Below are 21,986 nucleotides of genomic sequence, written 5' to 3'. Positions count from 1 at the left end.
ATGGCATATATATGAAAAGGTGCTCAACATCATTGATCATCAGAGAAATGCAAATCAAAAATACAATGAGATATCATCTCATCCCAGTTAAAATGGCTTATATCCAAAAGATAGGCAATAACAAATTTTGGCAAGGATGTGGAGAAAAGGGAAGCCTCATACATTGGTGAGAATGTAAATTAGTACAAACACTCTGGAGAATGGTTTGGAGATTCCTTAAAAAACTAAAAATTCAGCTCCTATATGATCCAGCAATTTCACTTCTGGGTATATACTCAAAGGAAAGGAAATCAGTATATCAAATAAATATCTGCACTCCCATCTTTATTACAGTACTGTCTAACAATGGCTAAGATTTGGAAGCAACCTAAGTGCTCATCAACAGATGAATGGATAAAGAAAATGTGTTATATATACATAATGGAGTACTATTCAGCCATAAAAACAATGAGATTTAGCCATTTGCAACAACATGGATGGAACTGGAAATCATTATGTTAAGTGAAATAAGCCAGGCACAGAAGGACAAAAATCACGTGTTCTCACTTACTCATGGGATCTAAAAATCAAATCGATTGAACTTATGGACATAGAGAGTAGAAGGATGGTTGCCTGGGAAGGGTAGTGAGGGTTGGGGGAGAGGTAGAGATGGTGGGTTAAAAAAATAGAATGAATAAGACCTACTATTTGATAGCCCAACAAGGTGACTATAGTCACAGTAACTTAATTGTTTATTATAAAATAAGAATTTAATTGGATTGTTTGTAGCTCAAAGGAGAAATTCTTGAGGGGATAGACACCCTATTCTCTACCATGTACTTATTTCACATTGCATGACTGTTGTTTACATCTCATGTACTCTATAAATACATACACCTAGTATGTACCCACAAAAAATTTAAAAAATAATTAAATTATTTAAACGAATAGCAAAATGTTAGAAGAAGAGTTTTAGAGGATGAGGAGTAGAACAAATAGAACCAAATTACAATGAAACAGTCTCCAAGACCTGCAGGACAGATTTACACTAGGGTAGAGCAAGTTAAGCCTGAGCCTTTGCCACCTCGCTCTTCCCCCTGCCTTTCCATCTTTAACTTCCGGGATCAGACAACTAGAAGACCTTGAAGTCGTTACAGCTGTGAAAAAGGATTCAAAATTATGATTAAAAAGAAGAAACTAATCAAGATGGTCTAAGGATTTAACACATATCAAGTAGTTAAAAAAATGGTGCTTAATTTACCGAAAGCAGACCTCAATAGGACTATGTGGTTCAAATGCTTAGGTATCCACAGACAGATTTAAAGATAAGTCAAAGAGAATGGTTGTTTACTTCCACATTAAAAATAACATACCTACTAGCTCTTATTCATCTATATCAAGAGGAATGCCTAAAAAGTAGCAACCCTGGTTGTAGGAACAAGGGTTGAACACTATTGGAAACATTATGTGGATCTAACCCATTGTAAGAGATGCAAAAACATAGGTCCTCATTTTCTTCTCAAGGTTACGTGTCAGGCTCTGATTTTCTCATGCTCTGGACACAGACCTACTCTAGTGTATGTGAGCGTACACAATGCCCCTTTCATTTTTCTCTGGATGCTAGTCTAGTTTCTTAGCTGAACTTCTGTTCATCTATTTCTGAACTCTTCTGTGGTTTTAACTGTATCATTCAGACACTGACTCTGGGCTTAGGGGTAAAAACTGGGGAGGGAGGCTGAGAGTAGAGTTCCTTGAGGATGGCTCCACATCTACTTTGATCTGAACGCAAGTGGAGCCTTTGGCAGGGAGACCACTGGAAAATGAAGAAGGTAGGAAGCTCACTATTCAGGCTGAGCAGTGCTCACAATCTGCAGGGTGGGTTAAGGCCCAGGCTTTATTCATGCCACCTTGTGGGACTAGACTACTATTTAAGTAAGAGAGGGAGTAGGTACATCTGATGAAGCCTGAAATTGAAGGAGAAATGATATGTATATAGATATTTTTCAGTGATTGAAACTCTTTTCTGGGCCAGGAGCCATATGTCTGATGTTCTGAGCTCTGCCTCAAAGGACCTTACTTCAGTGTGGGTACAAATTCTGAAACTTTTCCTTGGATAGCTTGATCCATGAGCTTCATTCAGAAAACATTTCTGGATCTATGGAAGCTAGAACTCAAAATTGATGAAACATGAAGCAGAGGCATGAATATGGTTTACTATCTTGATTTTGATTTCTGATCTGGTTCAGGCTTAGAAAAGCAGTTAATTTTATGATTACCTTCAGAATGATCAAACCACCTAGAAAACTTAGAAAGTTACCCGGATTAGTACCAATGTCACAACTGATTTTGCTTAGAAGCTTTAACGAATCCCTTGGTGGATTCATTGATGTCTTCTGTTTCTGAAACCTGTGCCTCTCACTTAGAGCTTGTATCCATCTAGCCAATCTAGTTCTGCTTTTAGTCATTTTAATCTCTTCTGTCTTTGCTAAAGATTGCACCTTGTGCTTGTCTTCACTGTTTGATCCAAATTATTGACCTCTGGCTTCAGATTCACCTCCCACAGATATTGTACCTGCCTACATTCTTCTTTGTATGCTAATCAAATATAAAATTTTGCTCTATTACTGATTACCTTTTATTCACACTGCTTCTCTATATTTCTCCAATTAAAATCTTTTCAACGTAAGTGTAGGTCTTTACTAAAGCAGCTGGGTGGAAAATATTAAAGATCACTCTATTTAAATGAGGGACACACTTTAGAGAAGGATATAATGAAATCTATGACACAGTTAAGCACCTTGATGATTAAACTAAGTTAGTTTCCTCTTAGTCTTAAGCAGAAGAAATCTTTCATGAATCAGTCAAAAGCCTTTAGGTGGGCTGTGAGAGCCTAGCTCTCGTTTTTGAGAATTTCAGGGCAGAGTGAAGCCCTTTAAAGCTCTGTAATAGAGGTCAATGGGCAGCTTGCAAGTGATTAGAAAAGGACTCTGCTTATTCCTTAAAGTTTCTCTGTCTCAGTTTTACCTTCTTCCTCTTTCTTTGGGGTTAATACACATTTTTTTAAAATTGTGTTTTGATATTCTTTCTCCTTTTTAAAATAATGATCTTCAGACAAAAACTCTCTTCTTTTTAGTGATGCAAATGTAGCATATATCCACAAGACTCAACTAAGTCACATTTTGGTAAGAGCAGGAAAACAAGGTTTTAAGATAATGGAAGCCTCAAATAAGAAAGAAAAAAAAGAGAGAGTGTCTTGCTTCTCATTTATTGCTTCTCATTCTCATTTCTTTGTAGCAAAATTACTTTTTAAACTTCTCTCAAACCTACTATAGACATAAGATATGCTCCCTTTTGCCCTTTAACTCATCTCTACGTTACTCTACCCATTTCTTCTCTTCTATAGCTGCCAATATGGAGTAGTTTTGTGTCTATATTTTACTTTACCCCCCACACATACATATTACCCCATGATTACCTTTTCTGACATTTCGCATATTTTGCCCCTGCACTAATATAAGTCCATGGCCTATTAAGTGCATAAGCAACGGGAATTACATGAAGTGCAATTTCTCCCTATGCTTTTTATATGTGAGAAAGAGGTTTAAGAGAAACTGAATCCCAAACAGTTTTGTTTTTTTCATGGTCTAGGTGTGAGTACAATGATATTTGTCCACCTTCAGTGACCTGCATACAGAAGAATTTTAAGATGTGCCATTTAAGACAGTCATTTTTTCCTGAAAAATGGTAGCTTATGCTATAAATCAGAACAAAGCTTCCAGGAAAGAACATTATTCTTCTGAGTGATGAAAATGAACTCCTTTGTATTATATGTAATAGAAAGAAAGAATAGACTTCTAGGTTTCAGGCCTGCAGAATATATATTGCAGCTCAAGGCATGGGCAACCTGCCAATGATGTGGACTGATTATTTACCTAATGATTGTTCCTCAGCCCATTTTATGTGTGTGATGCATTATTGAGAGAGACCAACAAGGCAGAAATGGAAATTACATGGACCCAATGTGGTCATCTTCAACAATTTATACACAGAAAACTCCTGGTACTGAAAATCTACTATTTAACTCTAATGGATAGCATAGTAGCAATACAAAATGAAACCAACAAATAAAGAAGGATAAAAATATTTCAAGAGTTTATTTAAGCTAGAATAGAAAGACTGTTGTGGCTCCACTTCCGCTGCATTATTTATCTACAAAAGGTTGTAAAATCTTCAGTGAGGCTTTTAAAAAAATGTGATAGCAACAGTGATTGCAAATGTGAATTTCCTTCTTGTTCCTTTATATTTTATTTATTTTTCAGCCATGGTCAGCTTCTGGGTTATTTGGAAGAAACTTAACCAAAGTGGGAAGCTACTTTAATTTCATATAGTCCATAAAACAAGGGATGACTTACAGAGCAGCTTTCTCTAACTTAAGGTTTTGAAAATATAAAGCTCTGGGAGACTGAAATCACTAGATCTCCTGTGGTTTGCAGGATAATGGATTTATACTACTCTGCCAAAACATTCGTACTTACTAAACAAAAATTTAGAACATTATTGATCTCCAGAATGTGCAGAAATTAAGAATCAAAACGGGAGTCGAGCCGATATCAATGAATACTTCCCCCACTACCTCAAGTTTGAAGAACTGCAGAGTTTTTGTTTGAAAATAATGCCATGATTTCAAAATAAAAATCCCAGTTTTGATTACATAAATAAGATTTTAAGATGTCCACCTTCTTTAGGCCATAAACTTTATTCTGTATGTATGTTATCAGATACCTGCCTTGTCTAAATGGTTTGTCCATGTGGCTAAAGGATACTGACCAATCTGAAAGAAAATGATACCTCCCCAAATAATTTTTACACAAAGATAAGTTTCATCTAATTATTGGCTATGTATCCAGTTCTGGGTATTGTTTGGATACGTCTTTTGTGAAACTGCTAAGCTAAAATAAAAGATGACTAGAAACTGAGTCTGTCGTAATAGTTCTATGACCTTCAAAAGCTATTCAAATTCTTCAAGCCTGTTTTCTTACTTGTTATGTGAGGCTAATAACATATACAACACTTGGTGTTTTTGTTTGTTTGTTTGTTTGTTTTGAGACAGAGTCTTGCTCTGTCAGCCAGGCTGGAGTGCAGTGGCATGATTTCGGCTCACTACGACCTCTGGTTCCCAGGCTCAAGCAATTCTGATGCCTCAGCCTCCCGAGTAACTGGGATTACAGACATGTACCATCATGCCCGGCTAGTTTTTGTATGTTTTTTGTAGAGACAGGGTTTCACTATGTTGTCCAGGCTGGTCTGGAAATCCTGACCTCAGGTAATCTGCCCGCCTCAGCCTCCTAAATTGCTGGGAGGTGTGGGCAACTGCACCTCACCAATACTTGGTTTTTAAAAGCAAAATAGATAATTACTCTAAGGCCCTTAATACAGTACTCAGGGGGTAAAAAAAAAAAACTATACAATTTTGTTAATTATAATAAAGAGTATGGTAGAAACATTCAATTTACAAATAGCAATAAATATAACAATATACAGATAAAACTTTGAAAGAAATATTTGTGAAAAATTATAAAATTTTATATGATTTTAAAAATACATTCAGTGAGTTTTCTTAAAGTGGCTTCACATTATAAAGGTGTTGTTTCTTCCAAACCAATGCACAGATTTAATGAAATTCCAATGAAATCTATTATCTATCTATCTACTATCTATAACTCCAATGACTTTAATCAGTATAGGGTATATTTCTAGTTAGAATTTTATGATAATGTGCATTTTATTTGATTTTCTAGTCAACTGAGTTTAAACTTTGCTATTATTTGTATGATAAAATATTAAGCACAAATCCAGCACTTAAGTGCAATAGCATATTTATGCCATTAGCCTAGTTCTGGTGTATAGAAAACTATTCATAAAGTCTCAGTGTTATTATGATTCTCTTAGTGATATTTAAATTCTAAGTATGCACACTTTGAAGTATATTTTATAGAAAGAGCAACAAAAAACCAAAGTGATTGGCTAAAGACAATAAAACTATAAAACAAAATATAGTAAAAAAAAGCAAATAGAAAATATCTGTTGTTTCTTTAAGGTTATTATCAGAATTAAAGAATAAAGTAAAGCTCTCATAATAGAAAATAATTTAGTGAAGTACTAAATGATATGTCTGGGAATATCAGTTTTGTTAGAAAATAGGCAGCTAGGAGACAGAAGGAATACCTATAGATTGAAATAATAAATCACTACAGCAAAATGTGCTTGTCATACTTGGAAAGCTAACTGGTTGAAAGATTTGGGTTAAACCAGTCTTAAAGCTTTTAATAAGAATGTGGTCATGTTTATTGATTGCTATTTTACTTACCATGCAAAGCATATTAGTTTTTAACATGCTTGATGATATAGTTTGCAAAGAATTGTCCAATAAGACATGCATTTTCAGCAAGAAAGTCGTCAGTTAAAAATATATTTGGAAATGAACAGTTTCAGGTGCACCTGTGGTGTGTAAAACTACAGGAATGACAACCTTTTATAAAAGGTATTACAATGCTGAACACATTAGCAGACACTGCATGCTTCTGTGGGACGTTCTTGTCTTAAGCTGCTTGCCATTTGAGCTCTTCAGTGTGATTCTGATGGTCAAATAAAGGTAATTAAAAATTATAATGAAATGTATAATGATTCTACAAATTTGTCTACTCAATCATATGCCAGCATAGTTGGATATATTTGCTGTTCAGAATTTTCAAAGTTGACTTTTATAATATTTTTTCATGATGGGAAGAAGGATCATGATAAAAGATAAAAATTTATAGTTCAAAGATAAATGGATATCAGCAATTTCATATGGTTTAACTAAATAGAGAAGGAACAGCCACAACCATATGCAAGCATTAATATTCTCTGTTTAACTCAGTGATTGAGAGGCTCACCAAATTGGCTTATTTAGTTGTCATTGTTCTCTAGGTTTAACACTTCCAATGAACAACTGCAGTGTGAAGATATGTACATTTTTATTATTTGATAAAATAACTTTAATTAAAAAGAAACTTTGAGAGTCGAATGAAGAAAATTGACTGTGTAGACAATGAATCTTTTAAGACTCAGTTGTGAAATATCAGTGATAAAATAATCTTACACGACTTAATAAAAAAGTCATTTTATAAATATATCTTTGAAATAACAAAAGAGAATGCCTATTGAATTACTTCAATCTACCATTGCCCAAATGTCTTGACCTATGTTAGCCCGAAATTTTGACCCAGACTTCCTGCTTTGTCACATTCTGAACATTCTACTCGGTGATCACCCTGACATTCTACATGAAGCAGCAAAAAATTACATTTTAACTCACAGGTTCACTAGAAAGTGGTTAACCTTCAGAAACAAACTTTTCCAATCTTCATGGAGAGCTACCTCCTTCATTTATTAGAGCTACCTCCTTCATTCATATAGCTTACTCCTGTGCGTAAGCTCTGTTCTCTTTGATGAAGAAACCAGTGTTTAGACTGCAATTGTCCTAGCAAAGGACAACTACATTCTAAACTAATAACAGCTCAAATCCCTGAAGTTTAGCAAGGCTTGGTTCCTTCTGTTTTTCTCTTCAGAAGGAAAAACTGACATAAAATGAAAATAATTTATATGATTGTAGATTCATAGAATTTTAGAGCAAAAAAAACTCAGAAATGATCAAGCCCAGCTCTTAATTATTTTTTCCAGACGAGAAATTGAAGTGTAGAAAAGATGGTGATTGTCTTCAGATGATTCAGCTAGTATTGGAGTCATTACACCAGATAAAGTCTTCTGACCTTACTTTGTATACTAAAGAAGCCTAGAAAATTTTGAAGATCTTCTGAGAAATCTCTTGTTCAGTTAGGGACATATTTATGAGGTGATGCCCTTTAATAATTCTAGTTGTCACTAGGCTTGATTCCTTGCAGCTTGATAAACTGATACATTTTCATTACTTTTAGGGACTTCCTGGAGAACTGTGGTTCTGTTTGTTAGACTCCTGATCTGGCGAGTGGTAAGAACATGTGAATTTACTATGTTGTTTAAAGATACTGTATATAGAGCAGCTGTCAGATTCCTTGGCTTCTTGGAGTGTCCTTTAGAGACACCCACTGGATTGCCTCTGGTTGAGAGTGGGGAAAACATTAATTTTTTTTAAAATTTTATCTCCTTTTCTTATCTTTTTAAAAAAATTATTATTATTATACTTTAAGTTCTAGGGTACATGTGCACAACATGCAGGTTTGTTACATATGTATACATGTGCCATGTTGGTGTGCTGCACCCATTAACTCGTCATTTACATTAGGTATATCTCCTAATACTATCCCTCCCCCACCCCACAATAGGGCCCGGTGTGTAATGTTCCCCTTCCTGTGTCCAAGTGATCTCATTGTTCAGTTCCCACCTATGAGTGAGAACACACCAAACACTTTACAATTTTTAAACAGGAGGAGCTTCAGAGTGACAATCTGGTTAAGAGTGTTTAGGGAGCTACCCTTAACGTGTATCAGTAACTTAGATTTTATACATATTTGGGATAGCTTGGCGTTGAAAGAACTGATAGAAATTATGGAAGGCCTCATTCTTACCCCTAGGTACCACTTCTTACTTACTGGTTCTGGTAGCAACACATGCTGGCTTTAATCTAAGTGTCACTGGATACTGAACCCAAGAGTCCTCCTAGATTCTATTCTGAGCAGCAGCGCAGCATTTTCTTAGGAATTAAGTTCATTAACATTCTACTTATGCAATAAGATGGCCACACGTCATCACAAAATAAATATAAACTATGATTAAATCAGCCTTTATTATTACATGTATAAAACGGTCTGTTTTTGAAACTGAGGGCTAATGTTTTTAGTTGCTTGTTTTTTGTTGACTTAGCCTTCACTAGCTTCCTTATAGATGTCACCTCTGGTATATACATCAACTTGGTAACAATTTCTCAAGTTGTTTTTCAGGAACTTTGGGCAGCTCTTGTCCAGCCTGAACCATTTGAGACCAGTGACCCTTCAACTGGGCCTGGGAAAATGCCCAAGAGGTGATTTTTTTGATGTCAGAGAATCAAACGCTCCTCCCTCAGGTTGTGCTAACGCTGCTGTTTTCTGAACATGAACCCTCTGTGGAGCTGTGAACCCTGACTATGCTTTCTCAGATCACTGACTACCTCATTCTTCGTCACTGCTAGTCACCTTTCCCTATGCCTTAGACCACTCCACTTCTTTACCCCATAAATTCCCTAAGCCTTATCTTCGGAAAGACAGATTTGATAACTTTCCTCCTTTCTCCTTATTGGGTTGCCCTGTGAACAAATATTTTCTCTACTGCAAAACTCACTGTTTTAGTGATTGACTTTCTGTGGGATGAGCAGAACAAGCCTACTTCAATATCCTTTTTTTTTTTTTGAAATGAAAGGCCTCACATATTTATTACTGAACCCAGCCAACCAACGCATTCATAATAGATTCAGAGAGGAAAATACGTCGAACTCTCCAGAGAGTGGTGACATTTTCAGTTTGATACGGTAATGTGATCGTGACCTTCAGACAGCACAAATATATGTGCCATCTCATGTGCAATTCCTTATAGACCCAGCTTGGTTCTTCTCCAGTGTCTCCTTTTGGAGTTGTACCTTATTTTATTTCCAGTTTTCATCCGAATCCACTGGGGAATGGGACGATTTTGCTTTTGTTTCTTGGCCAGGAATCGCTTAATCCTGAAAGTCTTGTGAGAAGACATGGCGAGAAGTGGAGGCAAGAACACACCATGATGGTGGAGAAAGGAAAAGAGGGGGCTTCAATATCATTTTTATTGTGTTTTTTATAAAGTGTTTCACTGTCATTCAAGTCCAGGAAAATAATAAGCCAAGTTTTTAAATGGCATTATATCAGTAGAAGATTGCTTTTTACAGGATAGTTGTGGATAAAAATTATTCCTAACAACCTTTTCTGCATATATGAAGATGATCGGGTTGTTTTTTTCTTTCATTTTGTTAACATGGTGTATTGTATTGATTAATTTGTGTATGTCGAGACATGCTTCCATCCCTGGGATAAATCCCACTCGGTCATGGTGTATGATCCCTTTAAGGTCCTGTTGAACTCAGTTTGCTAGTGTTTTATTAAAAATGTTTGCATGGCATATATTAGGGAAATTGGCCTGTAGCTTTCTTTTTTGAAGTGTCTGCCTTGTTTTGGTGTCAGGATGATGCTGGCCTCATAAAATGAGTTTGGAAGTGTTCTGTCTTCAGTTTTTGGAAGAAGTTAAGGATTGATATAAACTCTTCTTTCAGTGTTTGTTAGAATTCACTCATACAGCTGTCAGGTCCTGGGCTTTTCTTTGTTGGGAGATTTTTGATTACTGATTCAGTCTTCGTATTTGTTATTAGTCTATTCAGGCTTTCTATTTCTTCCTGCTTTGGTATTTGTAGTGTATATGTTTCTAATAATTTATTCATTCCTTGTAGGTTATTCAGCTTGTGGCCATATAACTGTTCATAATTTTCCTTTGTGATCCTTTTTATTTCTGAAACATTTATTGTAAAGCCTCCTCTTTTATTTCTGATTTTTGAGTCTTCTCTATCTTTTCTTAGTTAGTCTAGGTAAGGGTTTGTTGATTTTATTTATCTTTTAAAAAAGCCAACATATAAAAATCAATCATGTTTCCATTCATAAAAAACAAACTATCCAAAAAGGAAGTTAAGGAAACAATGCCATTCACAATAGCAACAAAAAAAATAAAATTTTTAGGAATAAACTTAACCAAAGAAGTAAAAGACTTTTACACTTACGAAATTATTAAATTTTGATGATGAAATTTATCAAAATATTATAATATTTGATGATGAAAATTATAAAATATGACAAAATCAAAGAAGACACGGGTAGATGGAAACATTGTATATTTATATATTTGAAGAATTAATATCATTAAAATGTTCCTACTACCCAAAGTGGTCTACATGGTTTTTTTTTGGCATGAATGTTTATCACAGCTTTATTTGTAATAGTCCCAAACTGGAAATAACCCAGACACCCATCAACAAGTAAATGGATAAATAAATTGTTGTATATCCATGGAAAATAACATAACTCGGCAATTAAGAGGAATGAACCACTGATACAGGAAACAGCCTGAATGGATCTAAATATTATGCTGAATGACAATTCAGGCCAAAAAGGCTACACACTGTTTATTCCAATTTATATAGAATTCTAGAAAAGACAAAAATAATCTGTAGCGACAGAAAGCAGACCAGTGTTTACCTAGAGAATGGAGTAAAAGAAGACACAGATTACAAAGGGTCTTGGGGAAACTATGGAGAATCATGGAAATGTTTGCTGTATTGATTGTGATAATTACATAGGTGTGTACATGTGTCAAAACTGATCAAATTCAAACTTCAAATATGTGCAGTTTTTGTACTTCAAATTTACATCAATGAAGTTGTATCAAAAAAGTGGAGAGAGGAGAATCCAACTTATTGACAAAAGCAATGGGTGTCTATCGTTTCTGCTTCCAGCCATACAGGGGACTAGAAAAACTGATCTTTTCACTGCAAAACATTTAGAAATGATGAACAGCTATTACAGCCATCCTCTAAAGTGTATAGTTTGGGCTTCCCTTCAGTGGAGAGAGGTTGGTAGTCCCTTTAGCAAGGAGCTTTGGATTTGACAATCACTTGTCCACAAGTGATTGTCAAATCACTGGCCCTTACAGGGTAGGATTCTGGAATGAGACTGCCCTACATTCCTGAGATCACTGAAGGCCTGCATCCTTAGTGAAAGGCTGGACTAGAAAAAAAATTCACTGTTGGGCCGGGATGAAAATAAGGAAGCCGGGCCAGACGCGGTCACTCATGCCTATAATTCTAGCACTCTGGGAGGCCAACTTGAAGTCAGGAGTTTGAGACCAGCCTCGCCATCATAGCAAAACCCTGTCTCACTAAAAAGACAAAAAATTAGCTGGGCATGGTGGCACGTGCCTGTAGTCCCCAGGAGGCTAAGGTAGGAGGATCACTTGAACATGAAAGGTGGAGGTTGCCGTGAGCCAACATCCGGCTGCTGACTCCAGCCCAGCCTGGGTAACAGAATGAGATTCTGTCTTAAAAAAAAAAAAAAAGCGCTTATGGGTGTTGTTTGCCTCTCAGAACATGTAACCACAGCCTATCCCTCATATGGACTTAGGATTTTATATCTTTCTTTGTATATTTTTTGCATATTTTTATTGTTAATATAATTGTTAATCATTATCACAATTCAGCAAATTGGATATTATGGTCCTGATTGTATCCAGGAAATAAGCTTTTATTTTTAAATTCCCATAGGTTTTGGGGGAACAGGTGGTATTTGGTTACATGAGTAAGTTCTTTATTAGTGATTTGTGAAATTTTGGTGTACACACTAAACCCAATTTGTAGTTTATTTTATCCTTTAGCCCCCTTTCCACAAGTTTCCAAAGTGCATTGTATCATTCTTATGCCTTTGCATTCTCCTGGCTTAGCTCCCACTTATAAGTGAGAACATACAATGTTTGCTTTTCCATTCCTGAGTTGGTTCACATAGAATAATAGTCTCCAATTCCATCCAGGTTGCTGCAAATGCCGTTAATTCATTCCTTTTTATGGCTGAGTAGTATTCCACCAGATATATATGCCACATTTTTTAAATCCACTCATTGATGGATGGACATTTGGGCTTGTTCTATATTTTTGAATTTGCAAATTGTGCTGCTATAATCATGCATGTGCAAGTATCTTTTTCATATAATGACTTCTTTTCCTCTGAGTAGATACCCAGTAATGGAATTGCTGGATCAAATGGTAGATCTGCTTTTAGTTCTTTAAGGAATCTCCACACTGTTTTCCACAGTTGTTGTACTAGTTTACATTCCTACTAGTAGTATAGTGTTCCCTTTTCACCACATCTACACTAACATTTATTATTTTTTGATTTTTCAATTATGGCCACAACAGCATGGTACTGGTATGAAAACAGGTACATAGACCAATGGAACAGAATAGAGAACCCAGACATAAACCCAAACACTTATTGCCAACTGATCTTAGTCAAAGCAAACAAAAACATAAAGTGGAGAAAGGACACCATATTCAACAAATGGTGCTGGGATAATTGGCAAGCCAAATGTAGGAGAATGAAACTGGATCCTCATCGCTTATCTTATACAAAAATCAACTCATGATGGATAAAGGACTTAAATCTAAAACCTGAAACTATAAAAATTCTAAAAGACAATATCGGAACAACCCTTCTGGAAATTGGCTTATGCAAAGATTTCATGACCAAGAACTCAAAGGCAAATGCAAGAAAAACAAGGATAAATAGGTGGGACTTAATTAAACGAAAGAGTTTCTGCACAGCAAAAGGAACAGTCAGCAGAGTAGACAACCCACAGAGGGGGAAAAAATCTTCACAATCTATACATCTGACAAAGGACTGGTATCCAGAATCTACAAACTACTCTAATTAGCAAGAAAAAAAAAATCCCATCAAAAAAGTGGGCTAAAGACATGAATAGAAAATTCTCAAAGGAAGATATACAAATGTCCAACAAACATGAAAAAAAATGCTCAACATCACCAATGATCAGAGAAATGCAAATCAAAACCACAATGCGATACCACCTTACTCCTGCGAGAATGGCCAAAGTGATCTCCATATTGATTGCGATCCTTATGAAAACCCCAGTGGCATTTGCTATGGCAGTAGAAAAAAATCTGGAAATTCATTTAGAACCACAAAAAAAAACCCCAATAGTCAAAGAAATCTTGAGAAAGAACAATGAAGTGCAAGAATCAAATTACCTGTCTTCAAAATATACAACAAAATGATAGCAATCAAAGCAGTATGGTACTGGCATATAAACAGATACGTAGACCAATGGAACAGAATAGAGATCCCAGAAATAAATCCACTCATCTATAGTCAACTGATCTGTAACGGTGCCATGAACACAAAGTGGAAGAAGGATAATCTTTTTAATAAGTGGTGTTGGGAAAACTGGATGTCTACATGCAGAAGAATGAAATTTGACCCTTGGATTATACCATATATGAAAATCAACTAAAAATGAATTAAAAAACTTAAAAGTAATACCTGAAACTATAAAAATACTAGAATAAAACACATGGAAAAAGCTTCTTGACATTTGTCTGGGGAGTGGATTTTTGGATATAACACCAAAAGCACAGAAAACAGAAGCAAAAACAGAGAAACGGGATTACATCAAGCTGAAAAGCTTATGCATTGCAACAGGGACAATCCACAGAGTGAAAAGGCAACTGAAATATTTGCAGACCATACCTGATAAGGGGTTAATCCTCAAAATACGTAAGGAGCTCCTACAAGTCCATAGCAAAAAAAAACTGTTTAAAAAATTGGCAAAAGACCTGATTAAACATTTCTCAAAAGATGATATACAAATGGTCAATAAGTATATGAAAAGGTGCTCGTAATCCCTAATCATCAGAGAAATGTAAATCAAAACCGCCATGGGATATCATCTAATACCTATTAAAATAGCTATTGTAAGAAAGACTGAAGATACAAATGTTGTTGAGGATGTGGAGAAGAGGGAACTCTTGTGCAGTCTTGGTGGGAATGTAACTTGGTATTGCCATTTTGGAAAATAGTATGAAGCTTCCTCAAATGATTATGAATATAACTATCCTGTGATATAGGAATTCCACTTATGATTGTATATCCAAAGGAAATGAAATCAGTACGTTGAAGAGATATCTGCACTTCCGTGTTCATACAGAATGATTCCTAATAGCTGAGATATAGAACAACTTAAACATTTATTAATGATGAAAAGATAAAGGATATGTTATATATATGATATATATAAAATGGAATAATATATCATATATATGATGTATATACAATGGAATATATATGATATATATACAACAGAATGTAATATATATGATATATTATATATATACATACAATGGAATATTATTCAGTCATTAAAAAGGAAGAAAATTGTACTAGTCCATTCTCATGCTGCTAATGAAGTCATACCTGAGACTGGGTAAATTATAAAAGAAAGAGGTTGAATTGACTCAGTTCAGCATGGCTGGGGAGGCCTCAGGAATCTTACAATCGTGGTAGAAGGGGAAACAAACATCTTCTTCTTCACATGGCAGCAGGAAGGAGAAGTGCCAGCAAAAGGGGGAAAACCCATTATAAAACTATCAGATTCTGTGAAAACTCACTCACTACCATGAAAAGAGCATGAGGGTAACCATTCCCATGATTAAATTACCTTTCACTGGGTCTCTTCCATGACACTTGGGGATTATGGGAAACTACAATTCAAGATGAGATTTGGGTGGGGCACAGCCAAACCAAATCCAAAATCCTTCCATTTGTGACTGCATGATTAAACCTAAAGACGTTATGCTTCCAGGACAATATGCTAAGTGAAATAAGCCAGATGCAGAAGGACAAATACTGCTGTTATTTATATGTAGAATCTAAAAATGTTAAAGTAATGGAAGCAGAGGATAGAATGGTGCTTGCCAGGGAATGGGGAAGGGAAAATAGGGAGATGTTGGTCAAGGGGGTCAGAGTTTCAGTTATGCATGATGAATAAGTCCTGGAGATCTAATGTACAACCATGTGACTGTAATTAACAAGACTTTATTGTATACTTGAAATTTACTAATAGAGTAGAGCTCAAGTGTCTACGCTACACAAAGAAAAAAGAAGGAAAGTACTGTCTGAGGTTACAGATATGTTAATTAGTATGAAGTGATTATTTTGCAGGATATGTCTCTGACAACTCATCAAACTATAACCTTAAATATATACAATCTTTGTCAAATATTGCTCAATAAAAAATATTGCTAACAGAAAGTTTAAAGCAGAACAGTAAGAGAAAATGAGATGTGGTTTGCAGTTGATTAGCATTTAAAAAGTATGGAATTAAAGCCTCAAATAGAGTCTTTGCACATAATTTGGGCCAGGTTATCTATATGTCTAATCATGTAACACTTGACCTTTTAGAACTAATAAAACCAGAAATGACTCCAAGGCAGAAACTAAAGGGAGCTTGGTTTGTTCTGCAGTATTTTTGGGCTTCGCAAGATATATGGTATTATGATCAGAGTCAGTCTGAACCTTCAACAAAAAGGTTTTAGCTAAAATTCATGCCTTGAAGTATTGCTATATTTGCTTAATAATATAGCAATGAGAAGCTATTTCATGAAGGAAATATGCCTGCCACAGGTCACCTCTCAGCCTAAGTATATCTTTTGCACAAAACATTTACAATTCCACCTCTAAAACAATCGTTTTTCTCTCAAAGAGTTTTGATATAGCTTTAAAAATAATTGCCCTGTGCTTCCAAGTGCTCGATGATAAATGAGATTGGATTGCAGATCTGTATTCTTTGCTAAGTTAGATGCATTTTTTCGGTTTTCTGTGGAATATCTTATATCACTATTTAAGGAAACTTAAGAATGTGCCTCCTGTTATTTTTAGAGGCAGCAGGGATTTCCTTGAGGTACCTTTTATATATATTGACATTAAAGTTACAATAACTTTGAAAGTAGGTGGATGGAAAATGTTCAGAAGAGAGAATAAATGCTGAATAAGAAAAAGTCTACATATCTAATTTTATGCAATGATATTTTGATCATATTTCATTCTTGGACTAAAATGTGTAATAATATTTCATTATAGTATTATTTATATTACTGAAAAATACAAACAGCATTTCTCATAGTAATGATCGTCTAAATTAATTCTGATATAATGCATATAATACACAAAATGCACATCTACTCAAGTGTTAAAATTATGGGGATGATTATATTAACACAGAAATATGTTCATATAATATTAACAAAAAGCATGCTACAAACTATTATGAATCAGTTAAAAATATCTAGAAGGATATATAATTTGTAGAAAGTGAACTACAGATTTTGTTCTGATTTCACCAGTTTTTTCACTTATGTCTTCTTTATTTTCCAGGCTACAAGCCAGGATACTACACTTAATTGACATGTCTTCTTAGACGCCTCTGATTTGTGACAGTTTTTCATTCTTTCCTGCTTTTCATGACCTTGACGCCTTTGAAGAGAAGTGGTGAGATGTTTTTTAGATTTTCTCTCAATTGGTGATTTGTCTGATGTTTTTATCATCATTAGGCAGGTGTGATGGGTTTCACAGAACAACACTACAGAGGTTTAGTGCCATTCTCATCTTATTGTATCAGGAGGTATATGATAGCAACAACACTCATTGCTGGTGATCTTAACCATAATTACTTGGTTAAGGCAATGTTTTCCAGGTTTCTCAAGCAGCCTGACGACAAAGCCTATCTTCTTAGCTATTTATCTGAGACATGAATCTTCTAATTTCTCACCTTAGGAATTCTCCAGTTAGTCGTTTAGTAGAAACTGAGTAATGAAGAATTTTCTTCCCAGACAAATCATTCTGATGACAGGAGAGGGATGGGCTTACTCTTTGTCCTGTCTTGGTTTATTGCAGACATGGTCACTTGATTCATTCCTGACTCCAGTCAACTCCTCCTGTGCCCAGTAATCCATTTTGGTTCATTCTCTGAAAAAAAGAATATGATCAAAATCTAATTCTCACAATATCATTTGGATGTCTAAAAAATACTGAGTTAAAGAGATAGTAGAATTTGATTATATAAAAAAATTTGTACACCCAAAAAGTGTTAATTTCCTTAATAGAGAACTGCTCTAAATATTTAACAAAAAGTGGGCAAATGGTATGTTCAGATAATGTATAGCAAAGAAAATATAAATAATGTCAAATATTTAAAATGATGCCAGTCTTCTCTTAATACGATAAATATAAATCAAAATTATAATGTGATCACATTTAAAAATTATTGGGGTAGCAAAGACCGGAATGCTTGATTACAAACTATGTTAGCAATGGTTTGGGAAAACAAACATTTCTCATTGTTTCTGGGAAAGTAAATTGGTAAAATCAGTACTGAGAGCAATTGTACATTGTCTCTCATAAATAGAAATACAATTTTTGGACCCTTCAAGTCCACTTCTACATTAGAACCTTAATGCATATAATAAACATTATAGATATGTCAGCATATGCATAAAGTAGTTTATGTATAAGAATACTTTTTGTGGCAAGAGATTAGTTAAATAAATAGTTCCAACAGCATGCAATGAAAAGCTAAGCAGCTTTATGTATACCAGTAAGAAAACATCTCCAGGATATATCATAAAGTTAAAACTTAAAACAAAACCAAAAAGGATAGAATGGCGTGTAAGATAGTTTACTGTTTGAATTGGAAGTTAAGACTACCATCTGGCCGATTTGGGCTCCTCATGCCTCTGAATCAACAGGAAAAGAAGAGTTACTGCTAGGTAGTAGTAACTACCTACTAGGTAGGTTGTTACTACTAGGTAGTAGTAGGTTGATTGATCTGAATACCAAGAGGAAATTTGACTACTGCTCCACAACATTGGTAAGGATGAGTAGATCTGGAATACAGAAGATACCTTAATGTGTCTCTTAGTATTACCATGCTCTGTGATCAAGGTCAATGGAAAACTACAGCAATGCAATCCAGTAATGACTATGAATGACCAAGGTCCTTCAGAAATGAAGGTCTGGATCACTCTACGATATAAAGAAGCCTGACCAACAGAGGTGCTTGCTGAAGACAAAAGGAATACAGAATGGGTGATGGAAGAAGGGAATTATAAATACCAGTTACAACCACATGATCATTTACAGAAATGAGGATTGTAATTCCCATGAGTATTTACTCTTTATTTTGTTATGAATATATCAGTATATATATGCATATATATGTACATATATATTTATAGAGATATACTCCTTTCTTTTATTTCCTTATGATGTTACATTATTGACTCTCCTTGGTCTCCAGCTTTCTGATTGCATATCTTGGGATTTGTCCTAACGAAGCAAACAAATTCCTTATAACAAATCTGTTTCTAGTATGTATATCCTATTGGTCTATATGTTGATTTGTATATATAACAACACACACACACCCCACATCCTCTATTAGCTCTGTTTTGCTGGAGAACCCTAATACACTTTGGAAAAGTACCAAAGTAACAGAGGTAACACCTACCTCTCAGTGGTTCAGCTTACTCTGTAAAAAATAAGGGAATTAAACTAGAACAACTACATGTTTCCTTTCAGCTGTAGCCTTCTGTGTAATACAGTTATTTCCCTAAAGAAGGTCTCTCAATTTCTCTCCTGATCTTAGGTTCTATTTTCCACTCTGCTTACTTGTTATTTTCCCTAAAGTTACAGTATGCTCAGTATGTCCCAAATTAACCATGCCTGTTAAGAAAGCCATATATGTAACAAACCTGCACGTTATGCACATGTACCCTAGAACTTAAAGTATAATAATAATAATAATAATAATAAAGAAAGCCATTTCTTCTCTTCTGTTATTTTCTAAGGCACCAGGTTTTCATTTTTTAGGAATGGCCAGATTTGATTGTCTCTTCTCTCTGGGCAAGGTAGTACTTTGATTATTTGTGATGGCAATGAAGCAAATATTGTATAAGACTAAAGAAAGAAGCATATCACAGATTTTTGCATTCTCTCAGTTCTTTATGAAGTACAATACCAAGTAACACAGAACTGCTACAGACCCAGAATTCTTCAGTTATCTGAACAGTTCTGGGTTCTGGAGCTGACATCCACATCTAGGCAACGTGGATTTATAACCATAGTGTTGCTGCAGCGTTCCAGGCAGGTCTTTGTGGAGACTACTCATCTGCATCCCTGCTAAGAAGAAGAAAACCTTTCCAGCCCTTTTTATCGTTTTATTAAAAAAAAAAAATAGTGAACACATATTGGTACCAAATAGCAATTTTACCTTATCTTGGTGTATTTGGCTTATGAATAGTTGATAAGACTTTATCTTACTGTTGATTATTTGTGTTTCCCATGAGAAGAAAAAGATTGTTTCATGATGCTTTCAGAGGGCTCATTCCTTTGTGAAGGATTTCCAGAGATTCCTCTATAACATGTTTCTAGTCTTCAGATTTGTCTCTTGTTCAACCATCTTACTAATTCTGATGCCAAATCCATCATAAAAATGATGTACCTTTGGAAATGAATCCATCCTATGGATTCTCTGCATTCCCACTGCTGCCTTTATATGCAGGACCCTTAGCACATTCTACCATGATTCTGCAACAAATGCTCAGAACATCCTCTAGTTCTGATTTTCCCACTGCAAATCAATGCTTCACACTCATTATTCCAATGAATTTCCTCTCAGTCTTGCATTTTTTTTTTCTGTCACACCTTTGGTGAGAAATCCTACAGTGATTCCAATGAGAGCTCAACGTCATTCAACCTTCAATGAATGTTTGTAATCAATTCCACTTTCCATACCTGTCAATATCTCATGACTCCACCCTCATCAACCACCAAGCCTCACTAATTATACTCCCCAAATATATCTTTTCTTAACACAATTTACTCCATGCAGAAAAGACATTATTTAGATAGATATATTCATAGAGAGGTAAATATATAAATAAAAATACCTAGCTTTATAAATATGCATATTTAATTTCATAAATTAAAACTATTTGCATTCAGATGGACAATGGTTTGAAATCTGTTTATGCCTCCAACTAAGCTGAACAAGCATGGACACATTATTTAATGTTTCTGAGCCTCAAATATTTAGTCCTGCTGAATTATTTTGAAGATTAAATGATATAAATTACTTAAGTTGTCTGTTGTCTGGCGTATAGTACTTAGTAAATTAATGCATGTTTCTTGATTTTAGATTCAATTTATTTTCTCTATTTCCAAGCTGCAGTGGTCTGGATCCAATCAGGAGACAGAAACTAGACAGCAGGTTATATAAGGGAAGTTAATATAAAGAATTATTAACTATGATAAAAGAGAAACTATATAAGGAAACTATATAGTAGCCTAGGGCTGAGGAAGAGTGCCCAAGGGAGGACAAACTTGGAAGGGGTATGTTTCAGACCTTGTTGGGGAAGGTATAGTTTAGCCCAATGGATAGCAGAGGTGTTTATTGGTTAGGCCAGGCCTGAGGAGGTCTAGAGTTCCTGGGCAAGCACGGTAGGTTAGGTAGGTTAGCACGTGGTGGCATGGTTGTGCAGTGAGAGTCTGGTGCCAGCCATGGTAGAAGGCCTGTAGCACATGCAGCCTGGCATGAGAGTGGGGATTTGAAACACTACTTGGTGTGTGATCTTCCAGGTCAGAAGCAGATGTTAGAAGTCCACTCAGAGAGTCCAGGTGCTGGTGTGACAGGAGGCCATCAGAGCACACCTGAGGTGTGGAGGGTTCTGGTTTCCATGTCTAGAGGACTGAAGAAAAGTTATTGATAGGTCTAGGATGCAATGAGGTCTCAATGGAATCATGTTCTAGGCTGGTGGCTGGGGCACATTCCACTGGATGTCTGCACACCCATGCAGCTAATCTCTTCCTCCCGCAATGTCTCTCCAGCGCCCTCTACTGAGCAAGCTTAATATTGTGCTCATTAAAGTGAAAAGTTTTTGTTTGTTTTTTGTTTTTTGTTTTTTTTCTTTTGACATGGAATCTCGGAATCTCGCACTGTCCCCAGGCTGGAGTGCAGTGGTGCGATCTTGGCTCACTGCAAGCTCCGCCTCCTGGATTCCCGTCTTTCTTCTGCCTCAGCCTCCCGAGTAGCTGGGACTACAGGCGCCGGCCAACAAGCCCAGCTAATTTTTTGTATTTTTAGTAGAGATGGGGTCTCACTGTGTTAGCCAGGATGGTCTCGATTTCCTGACCTCGTGATCGGCCCACCTCGGACTACCAAAGTGCTGGGATTGCAGGTGTGAGCCACCGCGCCTGGCTAAAGTGAAAAGTTTTAAAGGAATCCTTGATTTAGTACAGAGCATACAGTGAGTGAAGGGTGAATTCAGAAATAAGAAGCAATAAATTGATAATGGCACACAGTCT

General features: G+C 35.7%; 1 protein-coding gene and 1 long non-coding RNA gene across 2 annotated transcripts in view; one reads left to right on the top strand and one right to left on the bottom strand.

Moving 5' to 3' along the window:
• The window catches only part of LOC110741050, a 288,042-nt gene extending 266,411 nt beyond the window's left edge, over positions 1 to 21,631 (top strand). Inside the window, exons 4-5 of the long non-coding RNA XR_002516621.2 lie at positions 7,956 to 8,008; positions 17,001 to 21,631. This is a non-coding gene — a long non-coding RNA (uncharacterized LOC110741050). The remainder of the gene's footprint in view (positions 1 to 7,955; positions 8,009 to 17,000) is intronic.
• LOC108581845 (60S ribosomal protein L39) lies at positions 9,389 to 9,783 on the bottom strand. The gene has a single exon (XM_031655124.1). It carries the CDS (start codon positions 9,733 to 9,735, stop codon positions 9,580 to 9,582), a length of 156 nt encoding a protein of 51 aa, XP_031510984.1. The 5' UTR covers positions 9,736 to 9,783; the 3' UTR covers positions 9,389 to 9,579.
• Positions 21,632 to 21,986: the final 355 nt, after the last annotated feature.

This window comes from Papio anubis, chromosome 14, assembly GCF_008728515.1.
Source record: "Papio anubis isolate 15944 chromosome 14, Panubis1.0, whole genome shotgun sequence".
Classification (NCBI taxonomy): Eukaryota; Metazoa; Chordata; class Mammalia; order Primates; family Cercopithecidae; genus Papio; species Papio anubis.
This window is presented reverse-complemented; position numbering and strand designations above follow the sequence as displayed.

Excerpts from the sequence above, each read along its gene's own strand:
- LOC108581845 (XM_031655124.1), bottom strand. The coding sequence starts at position 9,735 with ATGTCTTCTCACAAGACTTTCAGGATTAAGCGATTCCTGGCCAAGAAA.